We start from the raw sequence: 18,558 nt of genomic DNA, 5'->3' as shown, positions 1-18,558 counted from the left end.
GCCGGATGAAATGCATCCAAGGATACTGAGGAAAGTGAGGGTGGAAATCGCAGAGGCCCCTTCAGTCTTCCTTAGACTCGGGGGTGGTGCCAGAGGACTGGAGAATTGCAAATATTACACCATTGTTCAAAAAAGGGTGTAAAGATAAGCCCAGGAACTACAGGCCAGTCAGTTTAACTTCATGGTGGGAAAACTTCGAGAAAAAATAATTCGGGACAAAATCAATAGTCACATGGGCAAATGCGAGTTAATTAAGGAAAGCCAGCATGGATTTCTTAAGGGAAAATCATGTTTAACTAACTTGCTGGAGTTTTTTGAGGAAATAACAGAGAGGGTTGATGAGGGCAATGCTGTTGATGTGGTGTACATGGACTTTCAAAAGACGTTTGATACAGTATCATACAACAGACTTGTGAGCAAACTTGTAGCTCATGGAATAAAAGTGACGGTAACAACATGGAAACAAAATTAGCTGAGTGACAGGAAACAAAGAGTAGTGGTTAATGGATGTTTTTCGGGCTGGAGGAAGGTTTGTAGTGGAGTTCCCCAGGGATCAGTGTTGGGACCCTTGCTTTTCCTGATATATATATTAATGACCTAGGCCTTAATGACCAGACCCAGAAGCAATTCCACTGCTGTCCCCATTTCTTTTGCAGCCTTTGCTTGGTCAGGCTACCCATTCCTCTGGCCACACCACTGTGAGAATGCAGAAACATTCTCTGGCAAATCCAAAAACGCACCACAACATCTTCAAAAACAATCCTGAGTACTGTTTGCAATAGAAAAAGTAAAAAAGTTACAGTGGGTTGCAGTAGAGTGCTGCAGTGGAAGTTTGGGAAGTGAGGAAGTTCGGTAAGGAGGGAGTGAGGAGATCCTTTCATTTCCTACCTGTCCTCAGTGAGGGGAGCCCAGAGCTTCCAAAGAACACAGCTGACTGGAAGAAGACACGGAGGGCAGAGTTCCGGACCAGTAAGTATAAAAAACTTACCTCTGGTAAAAAAAAACTGAGTGACTTCACAGGAAAGCTGTGACCTGATTGGCTGGTAGGGAATTTTTTTTAACTGAATTTGAAAATAAAACACTGATAAAAATTGATTAAAACCCTAATTAACTAATTAATAAGTAGAGTAACTAAACCAGAGGGAGGACATTACTGTATTTAGTTAGCATTTAACATTTATAGTATGAATCTAGCACTAGGGACCATATAGTTATAACAATTTAGTAAGGATTTAATAAGTATTTATTTATCTTAAATTAATTTATTAATTAGTGCTAGAAATGTCAGTTAGAGGGGTGAAGTGCTTCACCTGTGAGATGTGGGAGGTCCGTGACGCTTCCAGCGTTCCGGACGACTACATCTGCAGGAAGTGTACCCAGTTGCAGCTCCTCACAGACCACATGGATCAGTTGGAGCGGCAACTGGATACACTTAGGAGCATGCAAGTGGCGGAGAGCGTCATAGACAGGAGTTTTAGAGAAGTGGTTACATCCAAGGTGACCGATAGATGGGGCAGGCAGTCAGTGCAGGAATCCCCTGTGGCTATCCCCCTCTCTAACAAGTATACCGTTTTGGATACTGTTGGGGGGGATGGCCTATCAGGAAAACAGCAGCAGCAGCCAGAGCAGTGGCACCATGGCTGGCACTGAGGGAGGGACAAAGCGCAGAAGAGCAATAGTTATAGAACATAGAACAGTACAGCACAGTACAGGCCCTTCGGCCCACGATGTTGTGCCGAACCTTTAACCTACTCTAGGATCAAACTACCTACATACCCTTCATTCTACTATCATCCCTGTACCTATCCAAGAGTCGCTGAAATGTCCCTAATGTATCTGCTTCCACTACCACCGCTGGCAGTGCATTCCACGCACCCACCACTCTCTGTGTCAAGAACGTACCTCTGACATCTCCCCGAAACCTTCCTCCAATCACCTTAAAATTATGCCCCCTGGTGATAGCCCTTTCCGCCGGCGACTCTAAAGTCAGGGGACTCTATAGTCAGGGGCACAATAGGCGCTTCTGTGGACGTGAAAGAGACTCCAGGATGGTATGTTGCCTCCCTGGTGCCAGGGTCAAGGATGTCTCTGAACGGACAGGGGGCATTCTGAAGGGGGAGGGTGAACACAGACGTTGTGGTACACATCGGTACCAATGACATAGGCAGGAAGAGTGACGAGGTTCTGCAGGGGGAGTGTAGGGAGTTAGGTAGAAAGTTAAAGGACAGGACCTCAAGGGTTGTAATCTCAGGATTACTCTCTGTGCCACATGCCAGTGAGGCTAGAAATAGGAAGATAGTGCAGCTAAACACGTGGCAGAGCAGCTGGTGTAGAAGGGAGGGTTTCAGATATCTGGACCATTGGGATCTCTTCAGGGACAGATGGGATCTGTACAAGAAGGACGGGTTGCATCTAAACTGGAGGGGCACTAATATCCTGGCTGCAAGGTTTGCTAGCGTCACTCGGGAGGGTTTAAACTAGTGTGGCAGGGGGGTGGGAACCAGAGCAGTAGGTCAGCAAGTAAAATAAATGAGGGGAACTAGTAAATAAGGCCAGTAAGACTAAGAGGAAGAGCAGGCAAGGAGATGTTGCTGAGCACAGCGGGACTGGTGGTCTGAAGTGCATTTGTTTCAATGCGAGAAGTATAACAGGTAAGGCAGATGAACTTAGAGCTTGGATTAGTACTTGGAAATATGATGTTGTTGCTATTACAGAGACTTGGTTGAGGGAAGGACAGGATTGGCAGCTAAATGTTCCAGGATTTAGAAGCTTCAGGCAGGATAGAGGGGGATGCAAAAGGGGTGGGGGAGTTGCATTACTGGTTAAGGAGAATATCACAGCTGTACTGCGGGAGGACACCTCAGAGAGGTCATGCAGCGAGGCAATATGGGTGGAGCTCAGGAATAGGAAGGGTGCAGTCACGATGTTGGGGGTTTACTACAGGCCTCCCAACAGCCAGCGGGAGGTAGAGGAGCAGATATGTAGACAGATTTTGGAAAGATGTAAAGGTAACAGGGTTGTAGTGGTGGGTGATTTTAACTTCCCCTATATTGACTGGTCCTCACTTAGTGCGAGAGGCTTGGATGGGGCAGAATTTGTAAGGAGCATCCAGGGGGGCTTCTTGAAACAATATGTCGATAGTCCAAATAGGGATGGGGCCGTACTGGACCTGGTATTGGGGAATGAGCCCGGCCAGGTGGTCGAAGTTTCAGTAGGGGAGCATTTCGGCAGCAGTGACCACAATTCCATAAGTTTTAAGGTACTTGTGGATAAGGATAAGAGTAGTCCTCGGGTGAAGGTGCTAAATTGGGGGAAGGCTAATTATAACAATATTAGGCAGAAACTGAAGAATTTAGATTGGGGGCGGCTGTTTGAGGGTAAATCAACATCTGACATGTGAGAGTCTTTCAAATGTCAGTTGATTAGAATCCAGGACCAGCATGTTCCTGTGGGGAAGAAGGATAAGTTTGGCAAGTTTCGGGAACCTTGGATAATGCAGGATATTGTGAGCCTAGTCAAAAAGAAAAAGGAAGCATTTGTAAGGGCTGGAAGGTTAGGAACAGATGAAGCACTTGAGGAATATAAAGACAGTAGGAAGGAACTTAAGCAAGGAGTTAGGAGGGCTAAAAGAGGTCATGAAAAGTCATTGGCAAACAGGATTAAGGAATATCTCAAGGCTTTTTATACGTATATAAAGAGCAAGAGGGTAACTAGGGAAAGGGTTGGCCCACTCAAGGACAGAGATGGGAATCTATGCGCGGAGCCAGAGGAAATGGGCGAGGTACTAAATCAGTACTTTGCATCAGTATTCACCAAAGAGAAGGACTTGGTGGATGATGAGCCTAGGGAAGGGAGTGTAGATACTCTCAGTCATCTCATTATCACAAAGGAGGAAGTGTTGGGTGTCTTGCAAAGCATTAAGGTAGATAAGTCCCCAGGGCCTGATGGGATCTACCCCAGAATACTGAGGGAGGCAAGGGAAGAAATTGCTGGGGCCTTGACAGAAATCTTTGCATCCTCATTGGCTACAGGTGAGGTCCCAGAGGACTGGAGAATAGCCAATGTTGTTCCTTTGTTTGAGAAGGGTAGCAAGGATAATCCAGGAAATTATAGGCCGGTGAGCCTTACGTCAGTGGTAGGGAAATTATTAGAGCGGATTCTTCGGGACAGGATTTACTCCCATTTGGAAACATACAAACTTATTAGCGAGAGGCAGCATGGTTTTGTGAAGGGGAGGTCGTGTCCCACTAATTTGACTGAGCTTTTTGAGGAAGTGACAAAGATGATTGATGAAGGAAGGGCAGTGGATGTTATCTATATGGACTTCAGTAAAGCCTTTGACAAGGTCCCTCATGGCAGACTGGTACAATAGGTGAGGTCACATGGGATCAGAGGTGAGCTGGCAAGATGGATACAGAACTGGCCCGGTCATAGAAGACAGAGGGTAGCAGTGGAAGGGTGCTTTTCTGAATGGAGGGATGTGACTAGTGGTGTTCCGCAGGGATCAGTGCTGGGATCTTTGCTCTTTGTAGTATATATAAATGATTTGGAGGAAAATGTAGCTGGTCTGATTAGTAAGTTTGCGGACGACACGAAGGTTGGTGGAGTTGCGGATAGTGATGAGGATTGTCAGAGGATACAGCAGGATATAGATCGGTTGGAGACTTGGGCGGAGAAATGGCAGATGGAGTTTAATCCGGACAAATGTGAGGTAATGCATTTTGGAAGATCTAATGCAGGTGGGAAGTATACAGTAAATGGCAGAACCCTTAGGAGTATTGACAGGCAGAGAGGTCCACAGGTCACTGAAAGTGGCAATTCAGGTGGATAAGGTAGTCAAGAAGGCATACGGCATGCTTGCCCTAATTGGTCGGGGCATAGAGTATAAAAATTGGCAAGTCATGCTGCAGCTGTACAGAACGTTAGTCAGGCCACACTTAGAATATTGCATGCAATTCTGGTCGCCACACTACCAGAAGGATGTGGAGGCTTTGGAGAGGGTACAAAAGAGGTTTACCAGGATGTTGCCTGGTCTGGAGGGCATTAGCTATGAGGAGAGGTTGGATAAACTCGGATTGTTTTCACTGGAACGACGGAGGTGGAGGGGCGACATGATAGAGGTTTACAAAGTTATGAGCGGCATGGACAGAGTGGATAGTCAGAAGCTTTTTCCCAGGGTGGAAGAGTCAGTTACTAGGGGACATAGGTTTAAGGTGCGAGGGGCAAAGTTTAGAGGGGATGTGCGAGGCAAGTTCTTTACACAGAGGGTGGTGAGTGCCTGGAACTTGCTGCCGGGGGAGGTGGTGGAAGCAGGTACAATAGCGACGTTTAAGAGACATCTTGACAAATATATGAATAGGAAGGGAATAGAGGGATACGGTCCCCGGAAGTGCAGAAGGTTTTAGTTTAGGCAGGCATCAAGATCGGCGCAGGCTTGGAGGGCCGAATGGCCTGTTCCTGTGCTGTACTGTTCTTTGTTCTTTTGTTACTTTACCTGCAAGTTGGGCAACCTGGCCCTTTAAATAATGCTAGCACAGGGCCCATCCTGCAGCTTCACTTTTCTTGCTTGCAGAGTAAACAGCCAAGAGGCTGCCTGCACATTCGTTGTCCAAATTTGGAATCCTGGTATCTTATCAGCTGGTTGGGCTATGTGACGTCAGGACAGCATTCATTCAAGGTCTTCCAGTGCACACAGAGGACACATCTTCATGCGCCCTTCTTATGCAGCAATGCCATGCATCAGCCAGCAGTGGAACAGACAGGTAGAACAGCACCATGCCTCCACAATGTCATTACAAGCCAGTCAATTTTGCAAGCATAAAGAATAAAAGGATAGTTAAAGGAAGCCTGGGGCCAATTAGAGACCAAAAAGGGGAACTTCTTATGGAGGCAGAGGGCATGGCTGAGGTACAGACTGAATACTTTGCATCTGTCTTCACTAAAGAAGAGGATGCTGCCAATATCACAGTAAAGGAGGAGAGGTGGTGGTGTAGTAGTAATGTTGCTGGACTAGTTATTCAGAGGCCTAGTCTAATACTCTGGGGACATGGGTTCGAATCTCACCATGGCAGATGGTGAAATTTAAATTCACTTAATGAATCTGGAATTTAAAAATAAGCTAGTCTAATGGTGACCATGAAACCACTGCCAATGTTGTAGAAACCCATCTGGTTCACTAATGTCCTTTTGGGAAGGAAATCTGCCATCCTTACCTGGTCTGGCCTACATGTGACTCCAGACCCACAGCAATGTGGTTGACTCTAACTGCCCTCTGAAATGGCCTAACAAGCCACTCAGTTCAAGGGCAATTAGGGATGGGCAATAAATGCTAGCCTAGTCAGTGATGCCCACATCCCATGAACAAATAATAAAAAAAACTGCATAGGATAAAAATCAAGAGGAGGTACTTAAAAGATTAACAGTACTCAAAGTAGTAAAACATGGGTTGCTTGGTTACTGAGCGAAGCAACGGCAGATGTTGTGGAGGCTCTGGCCAGAAGTGTTCAATCGTCCTTAGACATGGGAGAGGTGTCAGAGGACTGACAAAGTACAAATGTTACACCCCTGTTCAAAAAGGAGGGGAATATGAACATACAAATTCGGTGCAGGAGTAAGCCCCTTGAGCCTAAGTTCATGTCTGAACTGATTATTCCACCTTCCACCCCTTTGCTTATCAAGAATCTATAGGGGCAAGGCCAATTTTACTAAACAGAGGAGTGATTTAGTGAAAGTGGACTGGAAACAGCTACTTGAAGGTAAATCAGTGTCAGAACAGTGGGAGGCATTCAAATGGGAGATTCAAGGGGTTCAGAGAAAACATGTTCCCACAAAGAAAAAGGGTGAGACGGCCAAATCTAGAGCCCCATGGATGTCAAGGAGCTTACAGAGTAATATAAGGCAGAAAAGGAAAGCTTATGTCCGACACCGAGAACTCAATACTACAGAAAGCCAAGAGGAGTGTAGAAGGGGTGAAATCAAAAAGGAAATTAGGAAAGCAAAGAGAGGGCATGTAAGAATATTGGCAAACAAAATCAAGGTGAACCCAGAGATATTTTTTCAATACATTAAGAGTAAGAGGATAACTAAGGAGAGAGTAGCGCCCATAAAAGACCAAAAAGGTAACCTACGTGTTGGGGCGGAAGATATTGGTATGGTTCTTAATGAATACTTTGCGTCTGTCTTCACAGAAAGGGGGAGGGCGATGCAGATATTGCAGTTAAGGAGGAAGAGTATGAAGTATTGGATGTGATAAACATAGGGAGAGAGGAAGTATTAATGTGATCAGCATCTTCGAAAGTTGATAAATCATCAGGGCCAGATGAAATGTATCCTAGGCTGTTAAAAGAAGCAAGAGAGGAACTAGCAGAGGGTCTGACCATCATTTTCCAGTCCTCACTGGATACAGGTGTGGTGCCAGAGGATTGGAGAATTGCCAACATTGTACCTCTGTTTAAAAAGCGAGCGAAGGATAGACCGAATAATTACAGGCCAGTCAGTCTAACCTCAGTAGTGGGCAAATTATTGGAATCTATTCTGAGAGACAGGATAAACTGTCACTTAGAAAGGCACAGGTTAATCAAGGACGTGAATGTAGGGGGCATGACCAAGAAGTCTGCAGACGACACAAAGATTGGCCGTGTGGTAGATAGCGAGGAGGATAGCTGTAGGCTGCAGGAAGATATTGATCGTCTGGTCAGATGGACAGAAAAGTGGAAAATGGAATTCAACCTGGAGAAGTGTGAGGTGATGCATTTGGGGAGGTCAATCAAGGTAAAGGAATACACGATAAATGGGAAAATATTGAGAAGTGTAGAGGAACTGAGGGACCTTGGAGTAAATATCCACAGATCCCAGAAAGTAGCAGGACAGGTCGATAAGGTGGTTAAGAAGGCATATGGAATCCTTTCCTTTATTAGCCGAGGTATAGAATGGGGAGAGGCAACATGAACTAATGGCACAATATTAAAGGGAGTGCAGGAACGGGGAGACCTGGGAGTGTACATACACAAATTTTCTGGGAGGACATCTTGATAAAGCTGTTCAAAAATACGAGATCCTAGTCTTTAGAAATAGAGTACAAAGATAAATGAATCATAGAAGTACAAAGCCATGAAATGTGGAGACCAACATTTGGATGCCCCATTTACAAGATAGGTGCTTAACCCACCAAGCCACTGTGCCAAACTTTTTTTTGAAGCTATGGAACTCCTGTCAAACGGTAAAGCTCCAGGTGCTGATGATATCCCAGCTGAGGTCTACAAGGCTGGAGGCCAATGCCTGGTCAAGAATCTCACTGACCTCCTTCAGTCGATGTGGGAGCAAGGAACCATTCCGCAAGAATACAAAGATGCCTCCATTGTCCACCTGTACAAGCAGAAAGAAACTTGCCAATCTTGCAACAATCACAAAGGAATCTCACTCATTTCCATCACCTGCAAAATCTTCACCAGAATCGTTCTGGACATGTGGACCAGGATCTGATGCTAGAGAGTGAGGGTCATTTCAGAACAGGTCGAGGAGCCACTAATATGGTGTTTTCAGTTAGACAACTCCAGGAGAAATGCCAAGAACAGAGCACGGACCTATACACTACGTTTGTTGGCCTGACCGAAGCCTTCGACACAGTCAGTCATGAGTGCCTTTAGAAGGGAATGGAGAAATTTGGCTGCTCTGAGAAATTCATCACAATGGTTCAATAGTTCCATGACGCATGCTCACATGTTTCCTGGATGATAGTGAGTCTCTGACCCATTCGCAGTTACTCAAGGAGTTAAGCAGGGCTGTGTGCTAGTACCAACCCTCTTCAGCATGTTTTTCATTGCCATGCTCTCCAATGCATGCCATGATGGTAATCCTGGCATTGAAATCAGATATTGCATGGACCAGAAGCTGCTCAATCTGAGACAATGCTGAGCAATGTCCAAGGTCTCCAAAGACATACTTTGCGATTTCCTGTTTGCCGTGACTGTGCACTAGTTATCGGTTCAGAGCTGGACATGCAATGCAGCGTGGACTTATTCTGCATTGCATGGAACAACTTTGGCCTTACGATCAGTGCAGAGAAAACAGAAATATTGTAGCAGCCTGCTGCAGAAAAGCCCTATCTTCTGCCTAAGGTTTCAGTCCATGATGAGAACCTGTCAGCAGTGGATAAGTTCACTTATCTTGACAGCAGTCTCCTGAGCTGTCCAGACCCATGACGAGACATATGCAAGAATTGCCAAAGCAAGTGTAGCCTTTGGCAGACTTTGAACATCAGTCTGGAAATGAAGAGGAGTAATTCTGCCGACCAAACTGCAGGTCTACAGAGCAATAGTCCTGCCCAGTCTGCTCTACACATAAGACTTGGACTGTGTACCAATGTCATGTGAAGAAGCTCAACCACTTTCACTTGAGCTGCCTTTGAAAGCTTCTGAAGATCAGATGGCAGGACAAAATACCAGACACTGAGGTGCTCACCTGAGCTAGCCATGCCAAGCATCCACACCATATTTTCACAGTCACAATTGAGTTGGGCTGCTCATGTAGCCAGAATGCCTGACACTCGCTTACCAAAGCCAATCGTCTAGGGTGAGCTTGAGTCTGGGGTACACTCTCATGGCGGTCAAAGGAAGAGTTACAAGGACACTCTGAAGGCTTTGCTTAGGAATTTTGATATCGTCCCCAAGTCCTGAGAGAAGCTTGTCCAGGATGGCTGCACCTGGCGCAACCAAATAGGAAAAAGGTGCAGCCTCCTTCGAAAGCAAGCGTATATCAGAGGCAGAGAGAAAACGCAAGAAGAGGAAATCCTCAGCCAGCAGCTCATTCAAAACTCAGTCATCTGTGGTATCCTGTCCTATTTGCAACAAAACCTAACAGATGCAGATCAGCCTTAGCAGTCACCTACATAACCGCTGGAACCCTACCAAACACCCAGACGATGGACATGGTCATCCTTGTCTCGAAGGACGAACACAACAGAGTTCAAAAGCAGGATGTTAGACTAAACCTTTGTAAAACAGAGAAGTGGGACTGAGCAAATTGTTGGAGCTGCGGGCTGACAGGTCTTGATGGACTTCATCCTAGGGTCTTAAAAGAACTGGCTAGTGAGATAGTTGATGCGTTAGTTTTAATTTCCCAAAATTCCCTAGATTCAGGGAAGGTTCTATTAGATTGGAAAATAGCCAATGTAACTCCTTTATTCAAAAAGGGAGGGAGACAGAAAGCAGGAAACTACAGGCCAGTTAGCTTAACATCTGTTATAGCAGGGCATTTAGAAAAATTCAAGGTAATCAGGCAGAGTCAACATGGTTTTGTGAAAGGGAAATCATGTTGCAGCAATTTATTGGAATTCTTGAATGGGCAGGAAGCAAAGAGATACAGACCCTTAGAAAATAGGCGACAGGTTTAGATAGAGGATCTTGATCGGCGCAGGCTTGGAGGGCCGAAGGGCCTGTTCCTGTGCTGTAATTTTCTTTGTTCTTTTTTTTGTTCTTCTTTGAGGGAGTTACATGTGCTGTGGATAAAGGAGAACCGGTGGATGTACTGTACTTAGATTTCCAGAAGGTATTTGATAAACTGCTATATCAAAGGTTATTGCGGAAAATAAAAGCTCATGGTGTCGGGGGTAACATATTGGCATGGATAGAAGATTGGCTAGCTAACAGGAAACAGAAAGTAGGCATAAATGGGTCATTTTCTGGTTGGCAAGATGTAAAGAGTGGTGTGCCACAGGGATCAGTGCTGGGACCTCAACTTTTTACAATTTATCTAAATGATTTGGATGAAGGGACCGAAGGTATGGTTGCTAAATTTGCTGATGACACAAAGATAGGTAGGAAAGTAACTTGTGGAGAGGACATAAGGAGCCTACAAAGGGATATTGCATGGGCAATGATCTGGCAAATGGAGTATGATGTGAGAAAATGTGAAACTGTCCATTTTGGCAGCAAGAATAAAAAAAGAAGCAGATAATCAAAATGGTGAGAGATTGCAGAGCTTTAAGATGCAGAGGGATCTGGGTGGCCTAGTGCATGAATCACAAAAGGTTAGTACACAGGTTCATTTAATTAATTTAATGCGAGGGAAATTGAATACAAAAGTAGGGAGGTTATGCTTCAGTTATACAGGGCATTGGTGAGACCACATCTGGAGTACTGTGTACAGTGTTGGTCTCCTTATTTAATGAAGGATGTAAATGCGTTGGAGGCAGTACAGAGAAGGTTTACTAGACTAATACCTGGAATGGGCGGGCTGTCTTATGAGGAAAGATTGGACAGACTAGACTTGTATCACTGGAGTTTAGAAGAGTAAGAGGCAACTTGATTGAAACATTAGATTCTGAGGGGTCTTGACAGGGTGGATGTGGAAAGGATGTTTCCCACTGTGGGAGAATCTAGGACTAGGGGTCACTGTTTAAAAATAAGGGGTCGCCCATTTAAGACAGAGATGAGACTTTGGAACTCTCTTCCTCAAAAGGTGGTGGAAGCAGAGTCTTCAAATAGTTTTAAGGCAGAGGTAGATAGATTCTTGGTAAGCAAGGGGTTGAAAGGTTATTGGGGATAGGTGGAAATGTGGAGTTGAGGTTACAATCAGATCAGCCATGGTCTTTTTAATGGCAGAGCAGACTAGAGGGGCTGAGTGGCCTCCCCCTGCTCCTAATTCGTATGTTTGTAGATGTTCGAAACTATGAACAGTTATTATACCGTTAACAAGGAGAAACTGTTTCCAGTGGCAAAAGGGTCAGTAACCAGGAGTATTTGGCAAAATAGCCAGAGACAAAATGAAGAAATATTTTGGATGCAGTGAGTTATGATGATCTGGAATACACTGCCTGAAAGGATGGTGGAAGCAGATTCAATAGTGGCTTTCAAAAGGGAATTGGATAAATACTTTCAAGGAAACATTAGCAGAACCATGGGGAATGAGTGGGCATTGGATCAAACTGGACAGCTCTTCTAAAGGGCTTTACTCTGTATCTAACCCCATGCTGTCAACTGGAGTGTTTGGGGGTATTACGTGATAAATTTGCTCTGCAGGTGTGAGCTTAATCTAAGGGATTAAGAGCTCGGCTGATACTTGCTGCTAAATTTACAATGGGGATATTGTCATACATCATCGCCTGGGTCTCTGTCGAGGAAATGCCTTGCAATGTGACTGGGTAGCATGTTGTTAAGGAGACTCTCGTTGTGTTTCCGCAGCTCCGCCATCTCGTCCATTTCCTGTCTGGCCAGCAGCCTCCACAGGAAATCCAGTCGGGCTGTCGCTTCAATCTGTTGGCCACAGAGGAGAAAGAGGTTTGGTCAGTCTGAACACTGGCAGCATTGTGGCATGTCTGTGTTTATATGGGCCCTGCAGGACCTGCATTCTCCCACTGGGACCGGCACTCCCCGCAAGACTGGCACACCCCCTGAGCACCACCCCCCACCCAACCTTCCCTAGGAATGCTTCTCCCTCCGGGATGAGCTCCCCCCTACCACCCCCACCTGCCCCCACTGGGACCGGCACACCCTCTCTCCCTCGGGACAGGCTGGTTGGAGCAATGCGGTTGAGATGAGCTAACTCAGCACTGACCAGGGAATTGAATGTAGCATGTGAACCTCCCACTTTCTGATCTCAGTGGATCAGTTACAAGCTTCCTATACTGGGGGGAGGGGTGGGGGGAGCAGTCACCATCTGTTAGAATTACCCAACCTCACCTGAGAGAAATAACCCCCTTCAGCAGAACAGCAGGAAAGCAAGCAGGGAGGTGTTGGAACAGGCATAGGACAAGGCTGATACATTCCTGAACACAGTTCTACAGTTGCAGTCAACAGAGAGTCACACAAGTGGACAGGCTGAGAAAGGAGGTTAGCTTACCTGCCGTCCTTGGTAAAAGACTGCCACGATAAACATGAACATCAGTATAAAAGTGATCCCCCGATGCCATTTGTTGGAGGCGCTGAAAGTAGAGAGAGAAAGAAACAAAAACATAATTAGACACATCTGCAAAAATGTCACAAATTCTCATTGCCCAGGCCCAGGAGGTCGGTTTCCCTGGCGGCCCAGGCCTAGGCCTTGGAGGTGACTTTTCCACAGCAGCCCAGGCCTAGGAGACAAGTGTTTCCCAGGGAGCTCTGGTTAGGACATGGCCTAGGAGGTGACCAGTTCCCCAGGAGCCCAGAGTTAGGCCCTGGAGGTCAGTGTTGCCCCAGGAGCCCAGTCATCTTCAGGCATCTGCCCGAGACTGTGTGTGTAAATGGTGGCCTGTAGAACATACCCAGCAATGTAATTAATGGTCCCTCTATCATTTCTTATCTCTAACCAAATAGATTATTATTTTCAACACAACAAAAACTTGCACTTATATAGCACCTTTCACATAGTAAAACGTTTGTTTTTCAAACTGGAGGCAGGTATATCGTGGGGTTTCCCAAGGGTCAGTGTTAGGATCACTGCTTTTCCTGATCTATATGAATGACCTAGACTTGGGTGTACAGGACACAATTTCAAAATTTGTGGATGGCCCAAACCTTGGAAGTATTGTGAACTGTGAGGAGGACAGTGATAAGCTTCAAAAGGACATAAACAGGCTGGTGGAATGGGTGGACAAGTGGCAGATGAAATTTAGTGGAGAAGTGTGAAATGATTCATTTTGGTAGGAAGAATGAGGAGAGGTAAAATAAAGGGTACAGTTCTAAAGGGGATGCAGGAACAGGGAGACCTGGGGGTATATGTGCACAAATCATTGCAGGTTGTAGGCAGGTTGAGAAGGCGGTTAATAAAGCACACAAAATACAGACTCGATAAGTAGGGGCACAGAGGACAAAAGCAAGGAAGTTATTATATGACCTGTATAAAACACTGGTTCGGCCACAACTGGAGTATTGTGTTCAGTTCTGGGAGCCACATATTAGGAAGAATGTGAAGGCATTAGAGAGGGTGCAGAAAAGATTTAGGAGAATGGTTCCAGGGATGAGGGACTTCAGTTACGTGGATAGTTTGGAGAAGCTGGGCCTGTTCTCGTTGGAGAAGATTAAGAGGAGATTTGATAGAGGTGTTCAACATCATGAAGGGTCTAGACAGGGTAGATAGGGAGAAACTGTTCCTATTGGCAGAAGAATTGAGAACCAGAAGTCACCTATTTGAGGTGATTGGCAAAAGAACCAGAGGTGACATGAGGAAAAACTTTCTTATGCAGCGAGTGGTTAGGATCTGGAATGCTCTGCCTGAGTGTGTGGTGGAAACAGATTCCATCTTGACCTTCAAAAGAGAATTGGACAATTATCTGAAGAGAAATAATTTGCAGGGCTATGGGAAAATAGTGGGGAGGGGGCGGGACTAGGTGAATTGCTCTTGCAGACAGACAGCACGGACACGACGGGCTGAATGGCCTCCTTCTGGGCTGCAACCATTCTTTGATAATGGGGACAAGGCCATTGAGGGATGAGTAAGTTAAAATTACAGATGATTCTGAAATAGCAGGGATACTGAGAAGATACTTTGCCTCCATTTTCAATGAACTATTTATTTCTTCAGTAACCTTCTAATGACATAATATAAAGGTTGAGATGTAATGGTGAATCTATGCAAAATCTTACTCAGACCACAGTTGGAGCACAATGTGCAATTTTGTGACCCACACTATTGGAAGGATGTTTGTGATTTCTGAACACTATCCGATCAGCTGATCCCTGTGAGATTGATTACCTGGGCAAATCAAGCAGGTCCGCCTTCAAGTGTATGAAACTGATGTGGGTGATGTAGGAGTTGATGGCAACGATTACTATGAGAGACACAAGCTTCACAATCGAGTGTAGATGAAGAAAGACAGCACAGCTGATCATTGATGACACCCCACTCAGCTCAAAATACTGAGAAAAGACACAATGTCAGGATTAGAGCAACTTCACACATTCCACTTGTCTGCATCTGCTTCATTATTCAGTCCAGGTTTTGTGTGCTCCCCTCAAGGTGCTGGACCATGCTCCATTGTCACCTTCTAGTTCAGCAATGGCCATTGTATAGACTGTCCTTTACCAGCTATTATTGTTGTAATTCTAGGGACTAATCTTCACCCACTTGCCAGGTCAATCATTCCCAATTGTGGGAAAGCTGTCCCTGAAGTTGACACCATTTGTTGCGCATTTGTGAGACTGACGCTATTGTGGATTTTGGACCATTTTTCTATGGAAACGATTGAGGTATGAATTATTTGAAGATTTGTTTCACAGGGTTTACACTAACGTGTACTGGATTTCAGACAGGGCACTTGAGAGCAGCAGCCTGGAGACAATGAGAGGTAGTTTGAGGCCTCGCGGGAACCAGGCCAGAACCCTCACTCACACAACGTCACACAACCAGACCGGCTCCCATGCTTGCGGCACAAGTTGTTATAAGCGTCAGTAACAACAGCATCATTTTATAAGCAAGATTTACGTTACTGAGAAGGAACTGGCTGAATGTGGAGCCCGACGTGAGACTGAAGCTTTCCAGCTTGGAACCTGACATCACCTCATTGATGAAAAGCCACTGACCTGAACCGTTAACTCTGCTTCTCTCTCCACAGATGCTGCCTGACCTGCTGAGTATTTCAGCACCTTCTGTTTTTATATCACCTCATTGGTATCTCATCAAAAATAGCACCATTCTTCCCATTAATTATGATGAATTTTTTTGTGGCAAAAGTGAGTGGGGTAGGACCAGGGGGAGTGGGGTAGGACCAGTGGGAGTGGGGTAGGACCAGTGGGAGTGGGGTAGGACCAGGGGGAGTGGGGTAGGACTAGTAGGAGTGGGGTAGGACCAGTGGGAGTGGGGTAGGACCAGTGGGAGCGGGGTAGGACCAGTAGGAGTGGGGTAGGACCAGTGGGAGTGGGGTAGGAGTAGTAGGAGTGGGGTAGAACCAGTGGGAGTGGGGTAGGACCAGTAGGAGTGGGGTAGGACCAGTGGGAGTGGGGTAGGAGTAGTAGGAGTGGGGTAGTACCAGTGGGAGTGGGGTAGGACTAGTAGGAGTGGGGTAGGACCAGTAGGAGTGGGGTAGGACCAGTGGGAGTGGGGTAGGAGTAGTAGGAGTGGGGTAGGACCAGTGGGAGTGGGGTAGGACCAGTAGGAGTGGGGTAGGACCAGTAGGAGTGGGGTAGGACCAGTGGGAGTGGGGTAGGACTAGTAGGAGTGGGGTAGGACCAGTGGGAGTGGGGTAGGACCAGTAGGAGTGGGGTAGGACCAGTGGGAGTGGGGTAGGAGTAGTAGGAGTGGGGTAGGACCAGTGGGAGTGGGTTAGGACCAGTAGGAGTGGGGTAGGACCAGTGGGAGTGGGGTAGGACCAGTAGGAGTGGGGTAGGACCAGTGGGAGTGGGATAGGACCAGTGGGAGTGGGGTAGGACCAGTGGGAGTGGGGTAGGACCAGTGGGAGTGGGGTAGGAGTAGTAGGAGTGGGGTAGGACCAGTGGGAGTGGGGTAGGACCAGTAGGAGTGGGGTAGGACCAGTGGGAGTGGGGTAGGACCAGTAGGAGTGGGGTAGGACCAGTGGGAGTGGGGTAGGACCAGTAGGAGTGGGGTAGGACCAGTGGGAGTGGGGTAGGACCAGTAGGAGTGGGGTAGGACCAGTGGGAGTGGGGTAGGACCAGTAGGAGTGGGGTAGGACCAGTGGGAGTGGGGTAGGACCAGTAGGAGTGGGGTAGGACCAGTAGGAGTGGGGTAGGACCAGTAGGAGTGGGGTAGGACCAGTGGGGGTGGGGTAGGACCAGTAGGAGTGGGGTAGGACCAGTGGGAGTGGGGTAGGACCAGTAGGAGTGGGGTAGGACCAGTGGGAGTGGAGTAGGACCAGTAGGAGTGGGGTAGGACCAGTGGGAGTGGGGTAGGACCAGTAGGAGTGGGGTAGGACCAGTGGGAGTGGGGTAGGACCAGTAGGAGTGGGGTAGGACCAGTGGGAGTGGGGTAGGACCAGTAGGAGTGGGGTAGGACCAATGGGAGTGGGGTAGGACCAATGGGAGTGGGGTAGGACCAGTAGGAGATGGGTGGGACCAGTGGGTGTGGGGTAGGACCAGTAGGAGTGGGGTAGGACCAGTGGGAGTGGGGTAGGACCAGTAGGAGTGGGGTAGGACCAATGGGAGTGGGGTAGGACCAGTCGGAGATGGGTAGGACCAGTGGGTGTGGGGTAGGACCAGTAGGAGATGGGTAGGACCAGTGGGAGTGGGGTAGGACCAGTAGGAGTGGGGTAGGACCAATGGGAGTGGGGTAGGACCAGTCGGAGATGGGTAGGACCAGTGGGTGTGGGGTAGGACCAGTAGGAGTGGGGTAGGACCAGTTGGAGGTCCGTGGGATCATTTGCCCCGCCAATGTGGTCTGTGGACGAAAAATCTGAGAACTACTGCTCAAGTGATCGGCCATATTCATTGCTGCTGCGATAATGTTGCTCATTTGAATTCAAATGATGCTGCTAGACTTTGGGTGGGCAGTAAATTCAGCCTTACCTAAAAGCTGCCACTGCAGTCAGTCAGACATTATGTCTTTCAGAACTAGGACTGCCCTGACAGTCCCGCAGCAAAAGGCTGAAAAAGGTGAGAGACTGCAAAGAGTTTTTCCACCTGGGACTGTGGCAGCAGGGAATATCGAGGGTTAATTTACTTTAAGGCAAATCACCAAAGTGGAACAGCATTGCATATTCATTATTTTTATACCATTACGCAAAGCCATGTTGAATTGATTGAAACAAGTGACTCTGATCATACCTATCAAACTGTATGTTCTCCTTCCCGTGGAATAAAGCAGCTTACAATTCAAACCAAATTTCACCAAATGTGTAATGATAACATCCGCCTTCATAGTGATTGAAGAAGCACACAGGCCAAAAGGCATGGATATCCAGATCAGATCACAGGGACATTTTATTAATTTTATTAATCCTCCCCAGGTTATGCCACCAACAAGAAAATAACATCCAGAATTAAGTCGACCAATGGCAGGTCATGCCACACAGATGCAAGGCAATGACGATCTGAAATGAGAGAAAGTTCAACCATCTCCCCATCACCTTCAATAGCTCCATTAGTGCCAAGTGCCCCACCATAGCCTTGGATTATCATTGACAACAGCAAAACATTAACTGGACCAGTCAGAGCAACATTGTGGCTAAAACAATAAGATCTCTAGAGGCTGGGAGCAAGTACTCTGTGACAAGTGGCTCATTCCTGAACGTGCATCTGCAGCAGAACTCAAGGAACATGGTATCCTGCAAGAGGAGTTAATCTCTAGCATTATCATCTTTATCACTACACTCTCCACCACCAGCATACTATAGTTTCAGTGTGCAAAATCTGCAAAATATAACTCATTAAGGTTACTTCGATAGCTCTCCTCCCCCGTGACCTCTACCGTCGAGAACCGCAGAAGTATCAATGTCACGGTGACACCGTTGGCTAAAGTGTCCCCTCTAAGTCACACAGCATCCTGACTTGGTGTCAGGATAGAATGAGAGTGAAGATATCACTCTTCCTTCAATGTGCCCAAGAAAATATCCTGGAACTCCCAACCTAATACCACTGTGGGAACACCAACACCACTGCAACAATCCAAGGAGAAGGACCCCCACCCCTTCTCAGT

The 18,558-nt window shown here is 46.8% G+C and overlaps 1 protein-coding gene across 1 annotated transcript in view; it reads right to left on the bottom strand.

Annotated features, from left to right (window-relative positions):
- The window catches only part of LOC137359980 (adenylate cyclase type 8-like), a 264,866-nt gene that overhangs the window by 74,008 nt on the left and 172,300 nt on the right, over positions 1-18,558 (bottom strand). The window contains exons 18-22 of the mRNA XM_068025574.1: positions 17,990-18,087; positions 15,397-15,560; positions 14,668-14,831; positions 12,838-12,919; positions 12,093-12,251 (exon numbers count right to left, since the gene is read on the bottom strand). Of these exons, the coding sequence (XP_067881675.1) occupies positions 12,093-12,251; positions 12,838-12,919; positions 14,668-14,831; positions 15,397-15,560; positions 17,990-18,087 (667 nt within the window). The remainder of the gene's footprint in view (positions 1-12,092; positions 12,252-12,837; positions 12,920-14,667; positions 14,832-15,396; positions 15,561-17,989; positions 18,088-18,558) is intronic.

This window comes from Heterodontus francisci, unplaced genomic scaffold, assembly GCF_036365525.1.
Source record: "Heterodontus francisci isolate sHetFra1 unplaced genomic scaffold, sHetFra1.hap1 HAP1_SCAFFOLD_410, whole genome shotgun sequence".
Taxonomy (NCBI): Eukaryota; Metazoa; Chordata; class Chondrichthyes; order Heterodontiformes; family Heterodontidae; genus Heterodontus; species Heterodontus francisci.
Note: the sequence above shows the minus strand (reverse complement) of the source record. Positions and strands in the feature narration are given on the sequence as shown.